This window comes from Oncorhynchus mykiss, chromosome 3, assembly GCF_057628025.1.
Source record: "Oncorhynchus mykiss isolate SJ-2025 chromosome 3, ASM5762802v1, whole genome shotgun sequence".
Lineage (NCBI taxonomy): Eukaryota > Metazoa > Chordata > Actinopteri > Salmoniformes > Salmonidae > Oncorhynchus > Oncorhynchus mykiss.
Window position 1 is genome coordinate 66,820,429 of NC_143024.1, and position 27,338 is coordinate 66,847,766.

General features: G+C 46.7%; 1 protein-coding gene across 1 annotated transcript; it reads left to right on the forward strand.

The window, feature by feature from the left end:
* Positions 1–4,918: 4,918 nt before the first annotated feature.
* Positions 4,919–27,286, forward strand: LOC110520225 (cyclin-Y-like protein 1). The gene is given in 11 exon segments (XM_036974614.2): positions 4,919–5,100; positions 5,102–5,187; positions 9,885–9,965; positions 15,292–15,335; positions 16,175–16,269; positions 16,362–16,397; positions 16,555–16,606; positions 23,104–23,223; positions 25,118–25,284; positions 26,398–26,560; positions 26,772–27,286. Coding segments are annotated over 11 exon segments (1,023 nt in total). The 5' UTR covers positions 4,919–5,038; the 3' UTR covers positions 26,889–27,286.
* Positions 27,287–27,338: the final 52 nt, after the last annotated feature.

Below are 27,338 nucleotides of genomic sequence, written 5' to 3' on the forward strand. Positions count from 1 at the left end.
CGGGACAGAGGGGCAGCTCGGGACAGAGGGACGATAGCAGCTCGGGACAGAGGGGCGATAGCAGCTCGGGACAGAGGGGCGATAGCAGCTCGGGACAGAGGGGCGATAGCAGCTCGGGACAGAGGGGCGATAGCAGCTCGGGACAGAGGGGCGATAGCAGCTCGGGACAGAGGGGCGATAGCAGCTCGGGACAGAGGGGCGATAGCAGCTCGGGACAGAGGGGCGATAGCAGCTCGGGACAGAGGGGCGATAGCAGCTCGGGACAGAGGGGCGATAGCAGCTCGGGACAGAGGGGCGATAGCTGCTCGGGACAGAGGGGCGATAGCTGCTCGGGACAGAGGGGCGATAGCTGCTCGGGACAGAGGGGCGATAGCTGCTCGGGACAGAGGGGCGGCTGCTCGGGACAGAGGGGCGGCTGCTCGGGACAGAGGGGCGGCTGCTCGGGACAGAGGGGCGGCTGCTCGGGACAGAGGGGCGGCTGCTCGGGACAGAGGGGCGGCTGCTCGGGACAGAGGGGCGGCTGCTCGGGACAGAGGGACGGCTGCTCGGGACAGAGGGGCGGCAGCTCGGGACAGAGGGGCGGCAGCTCGGGACAGAGGGGCGGCAGCAGCTTGGGACAGAGGGGCGACAGCTGCTCTGGACAGAGGGGCAGCTGCTCGGGCGGCCCCTGGCTGACTGACGGCACTGGCGGCCCCTGGCTTACTGGCGGCCCCTGGCTGACTGGCGGCACTGGCGGCCCCTGGCTTACTGGCGGCCCCTGGCTTACTGGCGGCCCCTGGCTGACTGGCGGCACCTGGCTGACTGGCGGCACTGGCGGCCCCTGGCTGACTGGCGGCCCCTGGCTGACTGGCGGCACTGGCGGCCCCTGGCAGACGGGCGGCACTGGCGGCCCCTGGCAGACGGGCGGCACTGGCGGCCCCTGGCAGACGGGCGGCACTGGCGGCCCCTGGCAGACGGGCGGCACTGGCGGCCCCTGGCAGACGGGCGGCACTGGCGGCTCCTGGCAGACGGGCGGCACTGGCGGCTCCGGGCAGACGGGCGGCACTGGGCAGACGGGAGGCTCAGCTGGCGCTGGGCAGACGGGAAGCTCAGCTGGCGCTGGGCAGACGGGAAGCTCAGCTGGCGCTGGGCAGACGGGAAGCTCCGGCAACGCTGGAGAAGAGGAAGGCCCTGGTAGCGCCGGACAGGCGGGAGGCTCCGGCAGAGGCGCCGGACAGGCGGGAGACTCCGGCAGAGGCGCCGGACAGGCGGGAGACTCCGGCAGAGGCGCCGGACAGGCGGGAGACTCCGGCAGAGGCGCCGGACAGGAGGAAGCCCCTGTAAGGATGGGCCGGAGAGACAGCCTGGTACGGGGGGCTGCCACCGGAGGGCTGGTGCGTGGAGGTGGTGACGGATAGACCGGACCGCGAAGGCGTACTGGAGATCTTGAGAGCAGGGCTGGCACCAACCGCCCTGGCTGGATCTTCACCCTAGCCTGGCAGATGTTGGGAGCTGGGATGTAGCGCACCGGGCTAAGCACGCGTACTGGGGACACCGTGCGCACAACTGCATAACACGGTGCCTGACCAGCACCACGCCCGCCACAGTTAGCACTGCTAGGAGCACTGTAGTGCTGAGATGGCACAGGACGTGCAAGGCTAGGGAGATGCACAGGAGGCCTGGTGCGTGAGGCTGGCACAGTCTTCACCAGACCCCTCGCTCGTACCTCAGGATGAGTATGGAGAGCTGACCCCGGTGCCATTAAATCCCTGACACGCTCCGTCGGGCGAATGTCGTGCCTCATGCACCAAACCAGCAAGTCCCTCATATCACTCTCCTCCAATTTCCCCATTAACTCCTTCACAGTCTCTGCTTCGCTCACCTCCAACACCAGCTCTGGTTCTGAGCTCCTCCTTGGCTCCTCACGATAAACGGGGGGAGTTGGCTCAGGTCTGACTCCTGACTCTGCCACACTCCCCCTGTGCCCCCCCCCAAGAAATGTATGGGGGTGACTCTCGGGCTTCCATCCGCTCTGCCGTGCTAGTTCCTCATAATGCCGCCTCTCTGCTTTTGCTGCCTCCAGCTCGGCCTTGGGGCGGCAATATTCTCCTGGCTCTGCCCAGGGTCCTTTCCCGTCTAGAATCTCCTCCCAAGTCCATCTCTCCAAGTAGTGCAGCCTCTCCCACTGCTGCTTCTGCTGCTGTTGCTCCTCCTGCTGCTGCCTTTGCTGCTGCTGCTGTTGCTCCTGCTGCACCAGTCACTTCTCCTGCTGCTGCTGTTGCTGCAGCTGTAGCCTCTGTTTACCACGCCGCTTGGTCCTTGGTGGGTGGGTGATTCTGTATGGGCGTTCGTCTGTAGGAGGAAGAGAAGCGGACCAAAGCGCAGCGTGGTGGTTATTCATGTTTTAATAAATCACTACACATGAACAAACTAACAAAAACAAGAAATGTGAAACCGCAAAACAGTCCTATCCTGTGACAACAAACACAGTGACAGGAACAATCACCCACAAACACACAGTGAAACCCAGGCTACCTAAGTATGATTCTCAATCAGAGACAACTAATGACACCTGCCTCTGATTGAGAACCATACTAGGCCGAAAACATAGAAATGCCCCAAAACATAGAAAAACAAACATAGACTGCCCACCCAACTCACGCCCTGACCATACTAAATAAATACAAAACAACAGAAATAGAGGTCAGAACGTGACAATGCAATAACGTCCTTTCTTTTTCAGCATCAAACCTGGCTAATTCTTACTTGAAATTCGTTTTTGTGTTTAACATGCTAAATTATTAATTCTTTGTCATTTAGTTCTTGCAATTTGTTGTCTATGACATTTCAGATTTACATATGATACATTTTGACGAAGTAATTTGGATGTAGTGAACTACATTTTCATGGTAACTTTAGTTAAGTTTAGTTATTTACTGAATTTTTTTGCTTTGGTGTAGCTTAACTTCTTCCAGTGTGAAGTAATTAGCAGCTTGGTTAACTATATTTTCAGAGTAGCTTCTCCAACACTGGTCATTAATCACATACTGTACATCATTGTCAAGATACAGACTTGCTGAAGAAGCTATTTGGGTTAATAGCTGGGTTGACAATGATATATAGAATCCATTGATCCCAGATGATATTACACACCAGTTACATCAATCAAAACAAAAGTATGCAATTAGGAGCTTTAATCCAAATCAAAGGCCCACTTGTAACTCTGCCTGAGTTTCTTCTGATAGCTATATGTGGTATTGTATGTCCACTTATACAGTGATATTTGAAGCAGCAGAACCAAAATGGTATCAATCCTGTGTCTATCATTTCTGACCTGAGCGTCTTCTAATTAGAATTTTAAAATGTTCAGAATGAAGAGCTATCTCAATATAAAGCACTGCTTCTGTAAGAATAATTGAGGTATGGCCTTTTCCTTGGTTTTTGTCCAATCAAATGACGATTAAACAAGCGGCCTCGTTATATGGGTGGAACAACTTGATTGTCTCCCAAGTGGCGCAGCTGTCTGGCACTACAGACACCCTGGTTCGAATCCAGGTTGTATCACAACCGGCCGTGATTGGGAGTCCCAAAGGGCAGCGCACCATTGGCCCAGCGTTGTCCGGGTTTGGCCGAGGTAGGTCGTCATTGTAAAATAACAATTTGTTCTTAACTGACTTGCCTAGTTAAATAAAGGTTACATCAAAATAAAAATTGGACATGTACAATGAGGGGATTTGATTAATCGGGCGCTCGGGTTGGCGTGTTTGGCACAGGGTGAAAGTTGATTACATTCGTTTAAATAATGAACTGTTCGGTAAGTGTATGTTTTATGGAAACTAGATGTATGTTTCTGGACGATACACCATGCTGCCTTGTTGACGACATGACCACGCGACGTAGATTACGGCGTTCATGTCTCACCGCTACTGCCCGGTCACGTCACAGGTCCATGGGCAGGTGTCCCGTGGCTCAGAATGATCGAATGCGCCCATTGAACGATGGGAGACGGTCATTCTTAATTATTCATATTTTGAAGACCAATAAGGATGAAGATGTATGTATTTATCTGAATGCATTTATTTGTCAGAATTCATTTCAATTTACACATTTTTGAACCAATGGCCATTGAGAAATTCCCCTCGTTTTGATTACACGCCCAATAGTAATTTAAGGAATTCTGTAAGTCAGCTGTGCATGCCAGGTAGCCGTGTTCAGAACAGATGGCTGTAGTGGCTGCGAGCGGTACGCAGAACTGGCCGGTGGGGACAATGGAGGATCCTGAGTCCGAAGGTTAGGGGGGTGGGGTCGAAGATGAACTTCGGGAAGACTTGACCAGATTGACTTCGATAAATTATTTGAACCGCTCCGGCTTTGATTTCTGTATCAAGACGGCAGCTACGTGAACACAAAGCCTCGGGATAGAGTTGGCGTCTGATCCTGGGATTGGGAATCAAAGAAGGGACTGGCGTGAGAGATCTAATTTACTTCGGACAATTGGGAACCGACGGTTGGAAACTAGTTGCATATGCGTGGAGTAGTTATATTGTTTAAAGGGACTAGCTAATCGCTCATACAGTGTTCCGTTGCTGCTACAGCTAGCTTGCTGACTTTCTTGTAAAGGAATGTCCAATGGATGAATGGGCAGCCACTTGTATTGCTCGGGTTTACAGCTTCTTGATGACCTCGGTGTTACAAATGATTTATGTTGTTAAGTAGCGAGCAACCTTGTTTTTGCTCCATGTTTTCTAATATAGTATACACAAAGAAACAACATCGCTTTTTATTTTTGTTGCAGTCAGCAATCTTGATTAATGCATGGTGCGGAAGGAGAACAGGCAAGCACACCCTCATGGACAGAAGTGCAATTTATTGATATTTCTTGTCAGCAATTTTGTTTATAATTTAATATTTTCTCTGTTTTCAATGTTTTTTTTTGTAGCTGAATGAAAAGCGTATGTATTTGTTGGTAGCTGAAACTAGCTAGCTGGCATACCTGATTTGAAGGAATTTTGCACTACTCTTGATTCTAAAATAGTATTGAAGTTATTCCTCGTGTGGAATGGGGAATACGATTGCGTGCTGCGTGTCCCCGGAGAGAAGCCCAAAGTTACCAAGGCAACTGCCTGGAAGACTACCAAAAAAGCACGAATGTGAGGGACGACACCGGCCCGTACCTGCAGCACATTAGCGACAGAGAGGAACCTAACGGTAGGTGTCACGCTCGCATATTTGGGATTAGCTGCTGTAGTAGAGATACTAAAGGTATAATATTCTGATTGAATTACATGCCCATAAAGTTGGGTGTGATGAGGCTGCCTGGGAAGGAGGGGTGTTTGATCCAGGCAAATAACAGCGCGGATGGGCTATTGCAGCAGACGACCACACCGGGTTCCACTTCTATCAGAGGAAAAACAAGAAGTGGTTCCAGTGGGCACATGATCACCAAAACTGGACAATTGAAGAGTGGAAAAACATTGCCTGGTCTGACGAATCCCAGTTCCTGTTGCATCATGCTGATGTCAGTCAGGATTTGGCGTAAGCAGCATTATAGGAGTGAAACCCGGTGTGGTCATCTGCTGCAACATGGCCCTATCCTGCCTGGTCTCAATGGTACAGGCTGTTGGTGTAATTGTGTGGGGAATGTTTTCCTGGCACACATTAGGTCCCTTGATACCAATTGAGAAACATTTCCATGCCCCAAAGAATTCCGGCTGTTCTGGAGGCAAAGTCTGACCCGGTACTAAATGGGTGTACCTGAAATGTGGATATACCTAAAACGCTAGTGAGTGTATGCCAATTACCAGGTGCTTTTATCCAAAGCGACTTAGTCATGCATTTATACATTTTACATATGGTTGGTCCTGGGAATCAAACCCACTACCCTGGCGTTACAAGCGCTATGCTCTACCAACTGCACTACAAAGGACCACATTTAGTGTACTACCAGAACCCTATGGGCCCTTGTCAAAAGTACTGCACTATGGCATGGTTGGTGTAATATGGCACAGACCCCCAAGGATCTATTCTCCAACTCTGCCAGATATCCCGGGCATCCTGATGATGCTATACCACAGGACAGCTGCCTCACTGACTCACACACATAATCAAGGGGAAAAGCTGTTTTAAACCAATACTATGTACACTATGCTCTGATAAGCAGTGTTATGTTGCTACAGTATAACTATTTTAACCCTCAGTGAGTATAAGACCCCTTGTGCCTATGGGTGACACCCATGTGATTTCATTGCATGCCTTCCAGCTTGGGATATCCTCCTCATGAAATAATTGCAGCAATGTTTCAAGGATGTTTTGTTTTAGCGGTCCTTGCCATAAACAGATGATTGAATCCCCCCCCCCGGTTTATTTTGGACTTCAGAGAGAGCGAGGGTCTGCCTGTCTACTAGCACTAAGCCTAGTGTGTTATACCCATCTGTTGAAAGGCTGACCCTGGGTCAGGGTTAGATGGTCTGTCCCTCTTTGTGTCCTTATGTAGTAGTGCTGAGTTTTTAAAAATGTAAGTAAAAAAAATTTTTTTTTTTTTTTTTTTTTTTACCTAAACGTCAGTTATTTTTCATTTTTAAACAACAAATTGACTGACTTTGGTTAAAGTATTTGAATTCCATGTTATTTTTTGTTGTTGGGTGAGCTCAATGTGTGCTGCAGTTTCTCTAGAGATAAATCAGATCAAGCTCAAACGGTGTGATGTAGTTGTCGTTTCCAACATAGTTTATACATTGTTTACCGCAGACAACTTGATAATTAACTACAATGACCATAGTCCATTGACTGGACAAGTTTACCAGTCAATCTTTTACGCCTGCTACATAGGAGACAGAAGAATCCACGATCAAGAAAGCAGTTATTTCATGAGGCATCTTTACCTGACTACATTATCTAAGTGATTTAATAATTGATATTCAACAGTTACAAAAGTATTCTTATTTACTTTGAACTACTAAAATAGTGGTTTTGTTAGACAGCATAGGAAACAGCTCTATAGAGATGATTTGGAATGAAATATAAGTTATCAAATAAAACATGTTAAATACACAACCTGAAATATTTGTATTAAATACTGTGAATAACTGATTGTTAATAAGTGTCATGGGTATGGCAGTCACTACCGTCATGGGACTTTTATTCATTGTTTTATTGTGTTTTTACAGCATTCAACCCACATAATGCACAGAAACCGAAAATCTTTATTTTTTAATAACCAAACCGACCTCAAAAAGCACTAATTTATCAGCACTATTATGAAGACAGTCCTCCAGCTTTTCATCACAGGTCTAGGACCAGCTGTAGGTGGATGATAAAGAGTAGTAGACTGAACTGAGGGTAGATCACCTGATAAGGGCCACTCAGTGTTGTCTTGTGTGAGCCAGGAACGGAGAAGTTTTGGAGCATAACCACCATGTGCAGAGACTTCAGACAGCCACTCTTCAGGCCAGCGCCAGTGACACATTTTAGTACAATGGACTACATCACCATCACAGCCTGCTCATCCTGGTTCGGGAAGCCCACACGTCCTGCTGTCTGAACTGTGAAGGCCAATAGGCCATTGATCTCACAGCAAGGACTTTCCTCAAATCTATAGAGTGGTTATCAGTGCTGTCTGCTCTGCCTGCCTGCCTACTACTGCTGTTCCTTCAGCCTAGAGCCTAGGACTCAAAGCACATTTCTGCACAAGCAGACAATGAAGGCTATTTTCGTTCTTACTCGGATCACTTAAGTTAGCCATATTTGGATGATTACTAGTAATGGTGGAAAAAATCGATAGTTTCATATCACAATATTATTTTTGCGCTAGATGGCTGTACATGCAACATTTGAACTCACAATACGTCATCCACCTGAATCATGTAGATGTTTCTGTCCTCTTCTGCGCAGCTCCATCACGGCAAAATAACATTTGATGTGGTTTCTGTTACATTTGTTTTAATGATTGGAGCGGCCTGCAGCGCGAGCAAAGTGGATACTAGGTATGTTTTTATTTAGCGTGTAAGAACAAACAGGCCAGTCAGACTAGGCGTTGCTGTCACACAGCCTCTGAGTGACAGTGACAGAGGAAAAACGGAGCAGTGAGTGACGGTTGTGCTTTCGCATTTACATCACTGAATCAAAACACAAAAATTCAAACATGGCATGGGGCCCCCATTTGATTTTGAGTCACTCGGATAGTATAAGAACACCCCATGAGCCATGGCAAAATTGGACAAATACGAGTGAAGGGGGCTGAATGAAGTAATCTGTGTATCCATTTTGTATGACCTATGCCTGCTTCAGCAGAGTAGTAGGTCCAAGAGCATGGCAGATTCTAGTGGGTAACATGCTAACCATGGCTTGCCCTCCTTAGTGTTGAGAGATACTGTATGCCCGCCTGGCTCCAACTCCACTCCACATCCCATTCCTGGCATCACATGGCAGTGGCATACCTCTTAAAGTGGAGCCGGGACAGAAATACAGTGACTGGCACAGACGGTGCTCAGCGGGCATGGGATTCCCCGGCAGGAAGACTCCAGTCCATGTAGAGGTCAGGGTGTGAATGGTAGATGCTGGTGGAGGGAGGGGCTGTGTGGCTGGGTCGGGGAGCTGAGGCTCCATCTTATCTAGGATGCAGTAATCACTTGATGTCTGACACACTCTAATCTGTATTATATTTAACCTTTTAACGAGGTAAGTCAGGTAAGAACAAATTCTTATTCACAATGACGGCCTACCCCGGCCAAACCCTAACCCGGACGACGCTGGGCCAATAGGGCAGCGCACAATGGTATTCCTGATCACTGCCGGTTGTGATACAGCCTGGAATCGAACCACGGTCTGTAGTGATGCCTCTAGCACTGAGATGCAGTGCCTTAGACCGTGCCACTCGGGAGCCCAGGGGCTCACAATCCCAGACAGCGTGCCATTTATCTGATCGGTAGTGGCAGACGTGTGTATGTCGCACCGTATTTTGTGTTGCAACCAAGTCTACCTCGGCAGTTCTCAACCTTTTCTGTTCCGGGGACCACCATATCACAAATATTTTAGTGGTCAAATTAAGAGTATGTTTTATCAGTGACTGTAACAGATTCAAAGGCCTATTGTAATATCAAATGGCTTATTACCAAAACATTACCTCCAGTACCCCACGGATCAACAGCTGTCGGACCACAGGTTGAAAACCACCTCCTCTCTGCTCTACCTTCTGTTTCTTGGCATGCTGGCCAGTATGGGTGGAGCTTAAGGAGAGCAGACCCAGTGTTCTCCAGAGACCCCAGACAAAGGCGTCATTGTTGCCCCCCCCTCCCTGCCAGTCCCATACCATCATCCCGCGCCCCTGCCACAGCCTGAGTGGACGGGGGGGTATGCTGGCTCTGCCAAGCCAACCCGCCTGACCTGATATTCCCCTGGCCCTGCCTGCCACGTTCCACCAGGGGCTCACAATCCCAGACAGAGGCAGCTGTTAATACATTACAGTTGGTTCAGGTTGTCTAATCGCTAAGCCTAACCATTGAACCTGTGTGTAATGGACCCATTATGTGGTGTAGTTTCCAATGAGGTCATTAAATCGATCTCCATCGTTTAGTATGTGATGCTGCTGCTGTCCAAGAGTGTTTGGTTACATAGCCTGGTTGTCCTATACACATTTGTTTTAATTTATGTATTCATTCATGCATTCCTCTAATTGGGTAATAGTATGCATTCAGGTCACTGTACTGTCTTTATGGAGCATCAGGTCTAATTTTCTTCTCACTGGCCTCGGGTCAACATACTGGCCTCCAGGGAACTAAGAGTTTACACAGGCTGTTCTCTGTATCACTAACCATGGAATAAGTCAGTCTCTTCAGTAACAGTCTGTATCATTATCCCTCTTTTATCTACTGTTTTCTATTGGTCCATGGTGACTTTGTGTGTTCCAGAACTGGCCCAGGAGTCCCACCCATCGAACCATGCCCGACTCAGCACCATCTTCCTCAGCAAGTCCCAGACAGACTGTGAGTGTAAGTAATCTACCCTGCTCGCATCACATCATCACACGAGACATGATCATGATGCCGTGAGAGTCCATACGGCACACGTCTCAAACTCTCGTCTTATGCACTTTAGCTACTTGGTACGGTGGTAACTCGTCCTCTCCACCACCAATGTCTCTGCTCTAGCACGCTATGTAAAGAGATGGTACTTAGGCTACTGTAAGTGACTTCTATGCTCCCTCATAAGCACAATGTGACTGTTCCTCGTCTTTTCCCTTTCCATGTGACTGTTCCTTTCCATGTGACTGTTCCTCGTCCTTTCCCTTTCTATGTGACTGTTCCTTTCCAAATCAAATCAAATTTTATTTGTCACATACACATGGTTAGCAGATGTTAATGCGAGTGTAGCGAAATGCTTGTGCTTCTAGTTCCGACAATGCAGTAATAACCAACAAGTAATCTAACTAACAATTCCAAAACTACTGTCTTGTACACAGTGTAAGGGGATAAAGAATATGTACATAAGGATATATGAATGAGTGATGGTACAGAGCAGCATAGGCAAGATACAGTAGATGGTATCGAGTACAGTATATACATATGAGATGAGTATGTAAACAAAGTGGCATAGTTAAAGTGGCTAGTGATACATGTATTACATAAGGATGCAGTCGATGATATAGAGTACAGTATATACGTATGCATATGAGATGAATAATGTAGGGTAAGTAACATTATATAAGGTAGCATTGTTTAAAGTGGCTAGTGATATATTTACATCATTTCCCATCAATTCCCATTATTAAAGTGGCTGGAGTTGAGTCAGTGTCAGTGTGTTGGCAGCAGCCACTCAATGTTAGTGGTGGTTGTTTAACAGTCTGATGGCCTTGAGATAGAAGCTGTTTTTCAGTCTCTCGGTCCCAGCTTTGATGCACCTGTACTGACCTCGCCTTCTGGATGATAGCGGGGTGAACAGGCAGTGGCTCGGGTGGTTGATGTCCTTGATGATCTTTATAGCCTTCTTATGACATCGGGCGGTGTAGGTGTCCTGGAGGGCAGGTAGTTTGCCCCCGGTGATGCGTTGTGCAGACCTCACCAGCCTCTGGAGAGCCTTACGGTTGAGAGCGGAGCAGTTGCTGTACCAGGCGGTGATACAGCCCGCCAGGATGCTCTCGATTGTGCATCTGTAGAAGTTTGTGAGTGCTTTTGGTGACAAGCCGAATTTCTTCAGCCTCCTGAGGTTGAAGAAGCGCTGCTGCGCCTTCTTCACAATGCTGTCTGTGTGAGTGGACCAATTCAGTTTGTATGTGATGTGTATGCCGAGGAACTTAACTTGCTACCCTCTCCACTACTGTTCCATCGATGTGGATAGGGGGGTGTTCCCTCTGCTGTTTCCTGAAGTCCACAATCATCTCCTTAGTTTTGTTGACGTTGAGTGTGAGGTTATTTTCCTGACACCACACTCCGAGGGCCCTCACCTCCTCCCTGTAGGCCGTCTCGTCGTTGTTGGTAATCAAGCCTACCACTGTTGTGTCGTCCGCAAACTTGATGATTGAGTTGGATGCGTGCGTGGCCATGCAGTTGTGGGTGAACAGGGAGTACAGGAGAGGGCTCAGAACGCACCCTTGTGGGGCCCCAGTGTTGAGGATCAGCGGGGAGGAGATGTTGTTGCCTACCCTCACCACCTGGGGGCGGCCCGTCAGGAAGTCCAGTACCCAGTTGCACAGGGCGGGGTCGAGACCCAGGGTCTCGAGCTTGATGACGAGCTTGGAGGGTACTATGGCGTTGAATGCCGAGCTGTAGTCAATGAACAGCATTCTCACATAGGTATTCCTCTTGTCCAGATGGGTTAGGGCAGTGTGCAGTGTGGTTGAGATTGCATCGTCTGTGGACCTATTTGGGCGGTAAGCAAATTGGAGTGGGTCTAGGGTGTCAGGTAGGGTGGAGGTGATATGGTCCTTGACTAGTCTCTCAAAGCACTGCATGATGACGGAAGTGAGTGCCACGGGGCGGTAGTCGTTTAGCTCAATTACCTTAGCTTTCTTGGGAACAGGAACAATGGTGGCCCTCTTGAAGCATGTGGGAACAGCAGACTGGTATAGGGATTGATTGAATATGTCCGTAAACACACCGGCCAGCTGGTCTGCGCATGTTCTGAGGGCGCGGCTGGGGATGCCGTCTGGGCCTGCAGCCTTGCGAGGGTTAACACGTTTAAATGTCTTACTCACCTCGGCTGCAGTGAAGGAGAGACCGCATGTTTTCGTTGCAGGCCGTGTCAGTGGCACTGTATTGTTCTCAAAGCGGGCAAAAAAGTTATTTAGTCTGCCTGGGAGCAGGACATCCTGGTCCGTGACTGGGCTGGATTTCTTCCTATAGTCCGTGATTGACTGTAGACCCTGCCACATGCCTCTTGTGTCTGAGCCGTTGAATTGAGATTCTACTTTGTCTCTACTGACGCTTAGCTTGTTTGATAGCCTTGCGGAGGGAATAGCTGCACTGTTTGTATTCGGTCATGTTACCAGACACCTTGCCCTGATTAAAAGCAGTGGTTTGCGCTTTCAGTTTCACGCGAATGCTGCCATCAATCCACGGTTTCTGGTTAGGGAATGTTTTAATCGTTGCTATGGGAACGACATCTTCAACGCACGTTCTAATGAACTCGCACACCGAATCAGCGTATTCGTCAATGTTGTTGTCTGACGCAATACGAAACATGTCCCAGTCCACGTGATGGAAGCAGTCTTGGAGTGTGGAGTCAGCTTGGTCGGACCAGCGTTGGACAGACCTCAGCGTGGGAGCCTCTTGTTTTAGTTTCTGTCTGTAGGCAGGGATCAACAAAATGGAGTCGTGGTCAGCTTTTCCGAAAGGGGGGCGGGGCAGAGCCTTATATGCGTCGCGGAAGTTAGAGTAACAATGATCCAAGGTCTTTCCACCCCTGGTTGCGCAATCAATATGCTGATAAAATTTAGGGAGTCTTGTTTTCAGATTAGCCTTGTTAAAATCCCCAGCTACAATGAATGCAGCCTCCGGATAAATGGTTTCCAGTTTGCAAAGAGTCAAATAAAGTTCATTCAGAGCCATCGATGTGTCTGCTTGGGGGGGGATATATACGGCTGTGATTATAATCGAAGAGAATTCTCTTGGTAGATAATGCGGTCTACATTTGATTGTGAGGAATTCTAAATCAGGTGAACAGAAGGATTTGAGTTCCTGTATGTTTCTTTCATCACACCATGTCACGTTAGCCATAAGGCATACGCCCCCGCCCCTCTTCTTACCAGAAAGATGTTTGTTTCCGTCTGTGCGATACGTGGAGAAACCCGTTGGCTGCACCGCCTCGGATAGCATCTCTCCAGTGAGCCACGTTTCCGTGAAGCAAAGAACGTTACAGTCTCTGATGTCCCTCTGGGATGCTACCCTTGCTCGGATTTCATCAACCTTGTTGTCAAGAGACTGGACATTGGCAAGAAGAATGCTAGGGAGTGGTGCACGGTGTGCCCGTCTCCGGAGTCTGACCAGAAGACCGCCTCGTTTCCCTCTTTTTCGGAGTCGTTTTTTTGGGTCGCTGTTCCTCGTCCTTTCCCTTTCTGGGACTGTTCCTCGGCCTTTCCCTTTCCATGTGACTGTTCCTCGTCCTTTCTATGTGACTGTTCCTCGTCCTTTCTATGTGACTGTTCCTCGTCCTTTCTATGTGACTGTTCCTCGTCCTTTCTATGTGACTGTTCCTCGCCCTTTCCCTTTCTGGGACTGTTCCTCGTCCTTTCCCTTTCTGGGACTGTTCCTCGTCCTTTCCCTTTCTGGGACTGTTCCTCGTCCTTTCCCTTTCTGGGACTGTTCCTCGTCCTTTCTGGCACTGTTCCTCGGCCTTTCCCTTTCTATGTGACTGTTCCTCGTCCTTTCCCTTTCTGGGACTGTTCCTCGTCCTTTCCCTTTATGGGACTGTTCCTCGTCCTTTCCCTTTCTGGGACTGTTCCTCGTCCTTTCCCTTTATGGGACTGTTCCTCGTCCTTTCCCTTTATGGGACTGTTCCTCGTCCTTTCCCTTTCTGGGACTGTTCCTCGTCCTTTCCCTTTCTGGGACTGTTCCTCGTCCTTTCCCTATCTGGGACTGTTCCTCGTCCTTTCTGGGACTGTTCCTCAGCCTTTCCTTTTCTATGTGACTATTCCTCGTCCTTTCCCTTTCTATGTGACTGTTCCTCTGCCTTTCTGGGACTGTTCCTCGGCCTTTCTGGGACTGTTCCTCGGCCTTTCTGGGACTGTTCCTCTGCCTTTCTGGGACTGTTCCTCGGCCTTTCCCTTTCTATGTGACTGTTCCTCGTCCTTTCCCTTTCTATGTGACTGTTCCTCGGCCTTTCCCTTTCTATGTGACTGTTCCTCGGCCTTTCTGGGACTGTTCCTCGGCCTTTCTGGGACTGTTCCTCTGCCTTTCTGGGACTGTTCCTCGGCCTTTCCCTTTCTATGTGACTGTTCCTCGTCCTTTCCCTTTCTATGTGACTGTTCCTCGTCCTTTCCCTTTCTATGTGACTGTTCCTCTGCCTTTCTGGGACTGTTCCTCGGCCTTTCTGGGACTGTTCCTCGGCCTTTCTGGGACTGTTCCTCGGCCTTTCTGGGACTGTTCCTCTGCCTTTCTGGGACTGTTCCTCGTCCTTTCCCTTTCTGGGACTGTTCCTCGTCCTTTCCCTATCTGGGACTGTTCCTCGTCCTTTCTGGGACTGTTCCTCAGCCTTTCCTTTTCTATGTGACTATTCCTCGTCCTTTCCCTTTCTATGTGACTGTTCCTCTGCCTTTCTGGGACTGTTCCTCGGCCTTTCTGGGACTGTTCCTCTGCCTTTCTGGGACTGTTCCTCGGCCTTTCCCTTTCTATGTGACTGTTCCTCGTCCTTTCCCTTTCTATGTGACTGTTCCTCGGCCTTTCTGGGACTGTTCCTCGGCCTTTCTGGGACTGTTCCTCGGCCTTTCCCTTTCTATGTGACTGTTCCTCTGCCTTTCTGGGACTGTTCCTTGGCCTTTCTGGGACTGTTCCTCGGCCTTTCTGGGACTGTTCCTCTGCCTTTCTGGGACTGTCCCTCTGCCTTTCTGGGACTGTTCCTCGGCCTTTCTGGGACTGTTCCTCGGCCTTTCTGGGACTGTTCCTCGGCCTTTCCCTTTCTATGTGACTGTTCCTCGGCCTTTCCCTTTCTATGTGACTGTTCCTCGGCCTTTCCCTTTCTATGGGGCTGTTCCTCGGCCTTTCTGGGACTGTTCCTCTGCCTTTCTGGGACTGTTCCTCGTCCTTTCCCTTTCTATGTGACTGTTCCTTTCCCTTTCTATGTGACTGTTTTGTCTGAGTCTGCCTATTTTCTTTTTCCTTCCAGTGCAAGACAAGAGGAAAAGGAATCACATAAACCATGTTAGTCATGTAAGTATTTAATGGTTAGGTTGGGTTTTTGTCAACCAACAATAATTAAGGTTTTGTGTGTGTGGGGGGGGGGGGGGGTGGGGGGTGGGGGGGGCGCTACTGTGTGTATTCATCACATTCTCTAGAGTTAGCAGTATGATGTCATTGTCACCTGGGGTCATCAGATGCCCTGTGGCTCTGGCAGATGAGACACCAAAACATTGTGTCCCTACTCTGGAGGGCAACACCAAACTAATACATTTGCAAATTTAACACTCTGACATCATACCTGATTGGTCAGCTTTTTAAAGGATCTGGGCAGAGGGTTGGTTGACATTATGGCTGCCCTCTTAATCTTTGTTTACTCTGACCTCTATTTAATATCCCCACTGTGGAAACTAACTAATTGCCAAGACTTTTTGACCTGGTCAAATACCCTACTGTGTGTGTGTGTGTGTGTGTGTGTGTGTGTGTGTGTTCATGTAGCCTATGTGCTTGTGGTGAACAGACTGTAGCCCCTGTAGTAAGTGGTTGGGGTGTCCGGTCAGCTAGAAGACAAACACAATTAAACAGGAGACCTGGTATGAGTGTTTTGTCCACTGTTCTTCCTCAACTACACCTCTGTATTATAGTGACTGCCCCAGACCCAAGATTACATGGCCTAGTTCACCCACATTTCAAACCTAACCTATTACCTTGGAAGTAGTTTGTCAGGAGTTACTGCAACCAATTGGTGATGTCATTATTATGCTATAGCCACCACAGGCTAGCATCAATTACCTCAAAGGGATAGGGTTCAATATAGCATTGTCTGACTTCCAAGACAACTTCCACTGAATGTCACACATTTCCTTTTGCAGACCTCTCCTCTCTCTAAGAAGTACAGTTCCTGTTCCACCATCTTTATCGATGACAGCACGGTCAGCCAGCCCAACCTGAAAAGCACAATAAAATGGTGGCTACCTGCTACCTTCATATGCACATACAAGACATGTACCTTTTCTAGTTGAACACAGGTCCTAATGAATTATCTTTCTCCTCTTCCAGTGTTACACTAGCGATATACTACCACATTAAAAACAGGTGAGTGGCAGTGTTTTGACTTGTTCATTTTGAGTATACATAGGTAGTAGGCATTATGGATCTGTTGGTGGTCTCTGGGCCTGGAAAAATGTCTGTGTATTGGGGTTTGGGACAGTGTGGTTCAGAGTGGTGTTCTCTCTCTCCCTCTCTGTCTCAGGGACTCTGACAGGTCACTGGACATTTTCGATGAGAAGATGCACCTCTTATCGGTGAGTGGACAGTTCCAGTTTTGCCATAATCCACTCTGGGTTTGCAGAATCTTATGTATTCCAAAGAATAGCTCCTGATATCGGTTTACATCCTAACAGAGATCTGCAGTGGATCTACTGTTGGCTGTACTGGTGTGTCTGCCCTTGTCTACATCAATATCTGGTATCAGCCAGTCTCCCCACTCCCTTCTAGACCTTACACTGTAACTTTATGCCATAGCCCATCCCAGTGCACCTCTAGCTCGAATTTCAGCATAAAACACACCACTGCAGGGGGATTGAATAAGATTTAGTTTAGCTAGTAGGAAACTCGACATGAACCTAAATTTAGAAATTACTTCTTTTTTTCTACAGTTGAAGTGGGAAGTTTACATACACTTAGGTTGGAGTCCTTAAAACTCCTTTTTCAACCACTCCACACATTTCTTGTTAAAAAACTATAGTTTAGACAAGTCGGTTAGGACATCTACTTTGTCCATGACACAAGTCATTTTTCCAAAAATTGTTTACAGACAGATTATTTCACTCATAATTCACTGTATCACAATTCCAGTGTGTCAGAAGTTTAAATACACAAAGTTGACTGTCTTTAAACCGCTTGAAAAATTCCAGTCAATGATGTCATGGCTTTAGAAGCTTCTGATAGGCTAATTGACATCATTTGAGTCAATTGGAGGTGTACCTGTGGATGTATTTCAAGGCCTACCTTCAAACTCAGTGCCTCTTTGCTTGACATCATGGGAAAATCAAAAGAAATCAGTCAAGACATCCAGAAAAAAAAATGTACAAACAATAGTACAAGTATAAACACCATGGGACCACGTTCGTCTGTACAAACAATAGTACCAGTATAAACACCATGGGACCGCGTTCATCTGTACAAACAATAGTACAAGTATAAACACCATGGGACCGCGTTCGTCTGTACAAACAATAGTACAAGTATAAACACCATGGGACCACGTTCGTCTGTACAAACAATAGTACAAGTATAAACACCATGGGACCACGTTCGTCTGTACAAACAATAGTACCAGTATAAACACCATGGGACCACGTTCGTCTGTACAAACAATAGTACAAGTATAAACACCATGGGACCACGTTCGTCTGTACAAACAATAGTACAAGTATAAACACCATGGGACCGCGTTCATCTGTACAAACAATAGTACCAGTATAAACACCATGGGACCACGTTCGTCTGTACAAACAATAGTACCAGTATAAACACCATGGGACCACGTTCGTCTGTACAAACAATAGTACAAGTATAAACACCATGGGACCACGTTCGTCTGTACAAACAATAGTACCAGTATAAACACCATGGGACCACGTTCGTCTGTACAAACAATACTACAAGTATAAACACCATGGGACCACGTTCGTCTGTACAAACAATAGTACCAGTATAAACACCATGGGACCACGTTCGTCTGTACAAACAATAGTACAAGTATAAACACCATGGGACCACGTTCATCTGTACAAACAATAGTACAAGTATAAACACCATGGGACCACGTTCATCTGTACAAACAATAGTACAAGTATAAACACCATGGGACCACGTTCGTCTGTACAAACAATAGTACAAGTATAAACACCATGGGACCACGTTCATCTGTACAAACAATAGTACAAGTATAAACACCATGGGACCGCGTTCATCTGTACAAACAATAGTACAAGTATAAACACCATGGGACCGCGTTCATCTGTACAAACAATAGTACAAGTATAAACACCATGGGACCACGTTCATCTGTACAAACAATAGTACCAGTATAAACACCATGGGACCACGTTCATCTGTACAAACAATAGTACCAGTATAAACACCATGGGACCACGTTCATCTGTACAAACAATAGTACAAGTATAAACACCATGGGACCACGTTCGTCTGTACAAACAATAGTACAAGTATAAACACCATGGGACCACGTTCATCTGTACAAACAATAGTACAAGTATAAACACCATGGGACCGTGTTCATCTGTACAAACAATAGTACAAGTATAAACACCATGGGACCGCGTTCATCTGTACAAACAATAGTACCAGTATAAACACCATGGGACCACGTTCATCTGTACAAACAATAGTACCAGTATAAACACCATGGGACCGTGTTCATCTGTACAAACAATAGTACAAGTATAAACACCATGGGACCGCGTTCATCTGTACAAACAATAGTACCAGTATAAACACCATGGGACCACGTTCATCTGTACAAACAATAGTACAAGTATAAACACCATGGGACCACGTTCGTCTGTACAAACAATAGTACAAGTATAAACACCATGGGACCACGTTCGTCTGTACAAACAATAGTACAAGTATAAACACCATGGGACCACGTTCGTCTGTACAAACAATAGTACAAGTATAAACACCATGGGACCACGTTCGTCTGTACAAACAATAGTACCAGTATAAACACCATGGGACCACGTTCATCTGTACAAACAATAGTACAAGTATAAACACCATGGGACCACGTTCGTCTGTACAAACAATAGTACAAGTATAAACACCATGGGACCACGTTCATCTGTACAAACAATAGTACAAGTATAAACACCATGGGACCACGTTCGTCTTTACAAACAATAGTACAAGTATAAACACCATGGGACCACGTTCATCTGTACAAACAATAGTACAAGTATAAACACCATGGGACCACGTTCGTCTGTACAAACAATAGTACAAGTATAAACACCATGGGACCACGTTCGTCTGTACAAACAATAGTACAAGTATAAACACCATGGGACCACGTTCGTCTGTACAAACAATAGTACCAGTATAAACACCATGGGACCACGTTCGTCTGTACAAACAATAGTACCAGTATAAACACCATGGGACCACGTTCGTCTGTACAAACAATAGTACAAGTATAAACACCATGGGACCACGTTCGTCTGTACAAACAATAGTACAAGTATAAACACCATGGAACCACGTTCGTCTGTACAAACAATACTACAAGTATAAACACCATGGGACCACGTTCGTCTGTACAAACAATAGTACAAGTATAAACACCATGGAACCACGTTCGTCTGTACAAACAATAGTACAAGTATAAACACCATGGGACCACGTTCGTCTGTACAAACAATAGTACAAGTATAAACACCATGGAACCACGTTCGTCTGTACAAACAATACTACAAGTATAAACACCATGGGACCACGTTCGTCTGTACAAACAATAGTACAAGTATAAACACCATGGGACCACGTTCGTCTGTACAAACAATAGTACAAGTATAAACACCATGGGACCACGTTCGTCTTTACAAACAATAGTACAAGTATAAACACCATGGGACCACGTTCGTCTGTACAAACAATAGTACAAGTATAAACACCATGGGACCACGTTCGTCTGTACAAACAATAGTACAAGTATAAACACCATGGGACCACGTTCGTCTGTACAAACAATAGTACAAGTATAAACACCATGGGACCACGTTCGTCTGTACAAACAATAGTACAAGTATAAACACCATGGGACCACGTTCGTCTGTACAAACAATAGTACCAGTATAAACACCATGGGACCACGTTCATCTGTACAAACAATAGTACAAGTATAAACACCATGGGACCACGTTCGTCTGTACAAACAATAGTACAAGTATAAACACCATGGGACCACGTTCATCTGTACAAACAATAGTACAAGTATAAACACCATGGGACCACGTTCGTCTTTACAAACAATAGTACAAGTATAAACACCATGGGACCACGTTCATCTGTACAAACAATAGTACAAGTATAAACACCATGGGACCACGTTCATCTGTACAAACAATAGTACAAGTATAAACACCATGGGACCACGTTCATCTGTACAAACAATAGTACAAGTATAAACACCATGGGACCACGTTCGTCTGTACAAACAATAGTACAAGTATAAACACCATGGGACCACGTTCGTCTGTACAAACAATAGTACAAGTATAAACACCATGGGACCACGTTCGTCTGTACAAACAATAGTACAAGTATAAACACCATGGGACCACGTTCATCTGTACAAACAATAGTACAAGTATAAACACCATGGGACCACGTTCGTCTGTACAAACAATAGTACAAGTATAAACACCATGGGACCACGTTCGTCTGTACAAACAATAGTACCAGTATAAACACCATGGGACCACGTTCGTCTGTACAAACAATAGTACCAGTATAAACACCATGGGACCACGTTCGTCTGTACAAACAATAGTACAAGTATAAACACCATGGGACCACGTTCGTCTGTACAAACAATAGTACAAGTATAAACACCATGGGACCACGTTCGTCTGTACAAACAATACTACAAGTATAAACACCATGGGACCACGTTCGTCTGTACAAACAATAGTACAAGTATAAACACCATGGAACCACGTTCGTCTGTACAAACAATAGTACAAGTATAAACACCATGGGACCACGTTCGTCTGTACAAACAATAGTACAAGTATAAACACCATGGAACCACGTTCGTCTGTACAAACAATACTACAAGTATAAACACCATGGGACCACGTTCGTCTGTACAAACAATAGTACAAGTATAAACACCATGGGACCACGTTCGTCTGTACAAACAATAGTACAAGTATAAACACCATGGGACCACGTTCGTCTTTACAAACAATAGTACAAGTATAAACACCATGGGACCACGTTCGTCTGTACAAACAATAGTACCAGTATAAACACCATGGGACCACGTTCGTCTGTACAAACAATAGTACAAGTATAAACACCATGGGACCACGTTCGTCTGTACAAACAATAGTACAAGTATAAACACCATGGGACCACGTTCGTCTGTACAAACAATACTACAAGTATAAACACCATGGGACCACGTTCGTCTGTACAAACAATAGTACAAGTATAAACACCATGGAACCACGTTCGTCTGTACAAACAATAGTACAAGTATAAACACCATGGGACCACGTTCGTCTGTACAAACAATAGTACAAGTATAAACACCATGGAACCACGTTCGTCTGTACAAACAATACTACAAGTATAAACACCATGGGACCACGTTCGTCTGTACAAACAATAGTACAAGTATAAACACCATGGGACCACGTTCGTCTGTACAAACAATAGTACAAGTATAAACACCATGGGACCACGTTCATCTGTACAAACAATAGTACAAGTATAAACACCATGGGACCGCGTTCATCTGTACGAACAATAGTACAAGTATAAACACCATGGGACCACGCAGCCGTCATACCGCTCAGGAAGGAGACGCGTTCTGTCTCCTAGAGATGAACATACTTTGGTGCGAAAAGTGCAAATAAATCCCAGAACAACAGCAAAGGACCTTGTGAAGAAAACAGGTACAAAAGTGTCAATATCCACAGTAAAACGAGACCTATATTGACATAACATGAAAAGGCCGCTCAGCAAGGAAGAAGCCACTGCTTCAAAACCGCCATAATAAAGCCAGACTACGGTTTGCAACAGCACATGGGGACAAATAACACCATCCCAACTGTGAAGCACGGGGGTGGCAGCATCATGTTGTGGGGGTGCTTTGCTGCAGGAGGGACTGGTGCACTTCACAAAATAGATGGCTTCATGAGGGAGGAAAATTATGTGGATATATTGAAGCAACATCTCAAGACATCAGTCAGGAAGTTAACGCTTGGTCGCAAATGGGTCTTCCAAATGGACAATGACCCCAAGCATACTTCCAAAGTTGTGGCAAAATGGCTTAAGGACAACAAAGTCAAGGTATTGGAGTGGTAATCACAAAGCCCTGACCTCAATCCTATAAAACATTTGTGGGCAGAACTGAAAACGCGTATGTGATCAAGGAGGCCTACAAACCTGACTCAGTTACACCAGCTCTGTCAGGAGGAATGGGCCAAAATTCACCCAACTTATTGTGGGAAGCTTGTGGAAGGCTCCCTGAAACATTTGACCCAAGTTGAACAATTTATAGGCAATGGTACCAAATACTAATGGAGTGTATGTAATCTTCTGACCCACTGGGAATGTGATGAAATAAATAAAAGCTGAAATCGTTCTCTACTATTATTCTGACATTTCACATTGTTAAAATAAAGTGGTGATCCTAACTGACCTAAGACAGGGAATTTTTACCAGGGTAAACTGAGTTTAAATGTATTTGGCTAAGGTGTATGTAAACTTCCGACTTCAACTGTAACTTGTTGAGAGTAGTCTATATGCCATTTAAGACTGAATGTGTTGAGTCTGGGCTGGTGTATCATGTGAGGTTGGTGGCACCTTATTTTGTGGAGGACTGGCTCGTGGTAATGAGTGGAATGGTATCAAATGCATTAAACGCATGGTTTGATGCCATTCCATTCGCTTCTTTTCTAGCCATTATTATGAGCCGTCCTCCCCTCAGCAGCCTCCGCTGGTGTTTATTGTATCTGTGTCTAACACGGTCTTCTCCCTGAAGAGAGAGCAGGTTCCTGGTGACTACACTCGTACGGACCCCGAGCACAAACTCATCTACCGCTTTGTCAGAACTCTGTTCAGCGCTGCACAGCTCACTGCAGAGTGTGCCATCGTCACCTTGGTGAGTCCAGTCGGCACAATCAAAACCCATTATACACCCATGTATCAGCAGCGAATACATGATTAATCAACACATATATGAAAGGATACAGTGGAGTCTGCTGAGGGGTGGATGGCTCATAATAGTGGCTGGAATGCCGCGTGTTTTTGATGTATTTGATACCATTCCGCTCCAGCCATTAACACAAGCCCCTCCCCAAATAAGGTTCCACCAACCTCCTGTGCTGTAGATATATTCCGCTAGGTATTATTGTCCAAGAAAGTGAAGGCAACCTTCCTAATTGATTACCACCCCGTAGCACTCACGTCAGTACTCATGAAGTGCTTTGAAAGGCTGGTCATGGCTCACATCAACAGCATCCTCCCGGATACCCTAGACCCACTCCAATTCGCATACTGGCCCCAACAGATGTCTGCCCTTTTCCACCTGGACAAAAGAAACACCTATGTGAGAATGCTGTTTATTGACTATAGCTCAGCGTTCAACACCATAGTGCCCACGAAGCTCATCACTAAGCTAAGGACCCTGGGACTAAACACCTCCCTCTGCAACTGGATCCTGGACTTTCTGACTGGTTGCCCCCAGGTGGTAAGGGTAGGCAACAACATGTCTGCCACGCTTATCCTCAACACTGGGGCCCCTCAGGGGTGTGTACTTATTCCACTCCAGTACTCCCTGTTCACCCACGACTGCATGGCCAAACACAACTCCAACACCGTTAAGTTTGCTGACGACACAACAGTGGTCATCAACAACGATGACCTCAATGTGAGCAAGACAAAGGAGCTGATCGTGGACTACAGGAAAAGGCGGGCAAAACCGACCCCCCATTAACATCAACGGGGCTGTAGTGGAGCGGGTCGAGAGTTTCAAGTTCCTTGGTATCCACATCACCAATGATCTATCATGATCCAAACACACCAAGACAGTTGTGAAGAGGGCACGACAAAACCTTTTCCCCCTAAGGAGACTGAAAATATTTGGCATGGGTCCTCAGATCCTCATAAGGTTCTACAGCTGCACCATCGAGAGCATCCTGACCGGTTGCATTACCTCCTGGTATGGCAATTGCTCAGCATCTGACCATAAGACGCTAGAGGGTAGTGCGTACGGCCCAGTACGTCACTGGGGTCAAGCTTCCTGCCATCCAGGACCTATATAATAGGCGGTGTCAGAGGAAAGCCCATAAAATTGTCAGACCAGTCATCCAAGTCATAGACTGTTTTGTCTGCTACCGCGTGGCAAGCGGTACCGGAGCGCCAAGTCTAGGACCAAAAGGCTCCTTAACAGCTTCTACCCCCAAGCCATAAGACTGCTGAACAACTAATCAAATGGTCACCAGACTATTTACATTGACCCCCCCCCCCATTTGTTTTGTACACTGCTGCTACTTGCTGTTTATTATCTATGCATAGTCACTTCACCCCTACCTGCATGTACAAATGACCTCTAACCTGTACTCCCCCACACTGACTTGTTATTGTTACTTTAAAACATTTTTTTTTTTACTTTAGCCTACTTGGTAAATATTTTATTAACTCTTTTTAAACTGCACTGTTTGTTAAGGACTTGTAAGCATTTCACGGTAAGATCTATATTTGTTGTATTCGGTGCATGTGACAGTTTGATTTGATGTTCTATTAACCTGCATCTGCACTAATGTACCACCAGAGGGCAGTAAAGTATTAGAAACAATTGATAAAGCACCGCAAGTCAAGTGAACCGAGCCTCATCTCAATGAACAGAGTAGACCTGCATTTGTTTATTACAGTGTGATTGGTTCTAATAAATCATCAATGACATGCCGTTACCCACAGATTGCGCTTATTTTCTTTGTTGTGCCAATCACATTTCTGAAGCGAAAAAGCCACCGCAGGTTTATCTACCTCACCAGGTGTACCTGGAGCGTCTGCTGACCTACGCTGAGATGGACATCTGCCCATGTAACTGGAAGCGCATTGTACTGGGAGCCATCCTGCTGGCCTCCAAGGTGTGGGACGACCAGGCTGTCTGGAACGTAGACTACTGCCAGATCCTCAAAGACATCACTGTGGAGGATATGTACGTCTGCCACAGTTGTGTCACTTAGAGTCATTACACACAATATGCCCTTTTATTATTGTGCCAACCTGAACCATACTGTGCTGGTTCAGATGTCATCTTTTCACATTGGCAGTCATTCTTTTTGAGTCATGTCCAGGTGGAGGACAGACGTAGACCTCCTTCCTGTCTGATGGTCAGTCATTGGGTGGTGGTCTGTAGACTGGTATAGTAGTCTTGTCTTTAGCTCTGATAAGGGCTGTGTGATGTGGGCCCCTGTGTTAGGATCAAACTGAGAGGAGACTACAGAGGGAGAGGGGCACGGAGGCTGAGTGAGGTTGTGTTCAGAAGGCAATCTCAAAGCAATCAGTAGGCTGCTCCTCACTACACTACTGGTCATCATCCTAGTAGGTTTTAGAGTGTTGTATGTCTCATTTGTTTAAGAGTACACGTGTGTGTACATGTTTTTCTGTGTGTGCGCTCTCCCTCTTCTCGCAGTCTAGTTTCATCTCCTCCATTGAAGTGCTCTTTGTGAGCTGGGCCGAGGACTGGCGGGGGTAGGAAAGGGGAGGCAGTGGAGTGGCTCTCACTGCTACTACATAATGGCCCCAGCCCTCGCCCGCTCCATTAGTTTCCCTGGGAGACCAGCCTTCCAATACACACACCAACCTTCAGCCACCCTGGCCCTCTTGTCTCCTTTCCCACAAAGCATCCTGGATGCTGTCTCCATGGTGACCGGCTTGCCGCTCCTATTCATTGTCGTGATGATGAGGATGATGAGGGGGATCTGTATAGGAAGAGACATGATATACCTGAAGCAAGCCGCTCTGTCAGAAAGCCAGTCTGGTCTTCACTGCAGGACAGTTAGAATGAATAGGCCTCATGTACTGTTCCCCTTGCTGCTCCAGGGAAAGAGAAGTGGAGTTTGCTATTGATTAGATTGATGCCCTGAGGGCTTGCCTGTGGATGAAGCTACCCCTATCACTTATCTAAAGTCCATTTGGCATTTCTCCCGCACTGATTGGCAGGGTTAGGATTTAATTTGGGGAGGTTGATCCTATAGCTGTGCCTAAGAGCAACTTTTTCTAGGAATGTGTATATTAACCATGTTTCCCTCGCTCTCTCCCCTTTCAGGAACGAGATGGAACGCCAATTCCTGGAGCTGCTGCAGTTCAACATCAACGTCCCGGCTAGTGTTTATGCCAAGTACTACTTCGCCCTGCGCTCTCTGGCTGACGACAACAGCCCCCGCTTCCCCCTGGAGACACTCGGCAACGAGAGGGCCCAGAAACTGGAGGCACGGCAATGAGGGGTAGTTAAAGGGTGGTGGGTAGGAGAGGGCTGTGATGGAGCTTACAGGTAGAGGTTTGAGAATGCATTACAGAAAAGATGGTAGCAGAGAGTGACACACAAGAATTGTAGAAAGGGAATTTAACCAGTCCATTAGGTTTGAAGCCACAGTGACTAGTCACTCATCCCTGTGTGTGTGTGTGTGTGTGTGTGTTCAGGCCATCTCCAGACTGTGTGAGGACAAATATAAGGACTGGAGCCGAGCAGCCGTGAGGAGGTCCTTTAGCGCTGACAACCTGGTGGGCATCCGCTGCGCCAATGCTATACTCTCATAGGCCAGCCATACTACAACGCTGTTCTCTCATTGGACAAATGTTGTTCTCTTATTGGACAGCCATACTCCAATGTTGTGCTCACTGGACAGCGACACAATATCTGACCTCTACAGCCTAACCAACAAACACTCCAGGATACATAACCATGACTCGCCACCAACCTCTCTCAGGGATTTGTCGTTGGCAGCCCCTCATGCCCACTCCCCTGACTGGCAGGTCCCAGACCCCTGTGCAAAATATTCACTACAGAGAGAAGAGTAGACTCTTTTCCTGTTTATTTAAAAAAATATATATATATATATTTGCTTACTATGTAGGCTGCTAGTTGTGACATTTTTGTTTTTAAATGGAAATATAATTAGCAGATGGAGTATTTTAAATAAACACTAATCATGAAACATCTGTGTGGCTTTTATTGGAGTGGAGATGAGACTATGCAAGAGTGGCACA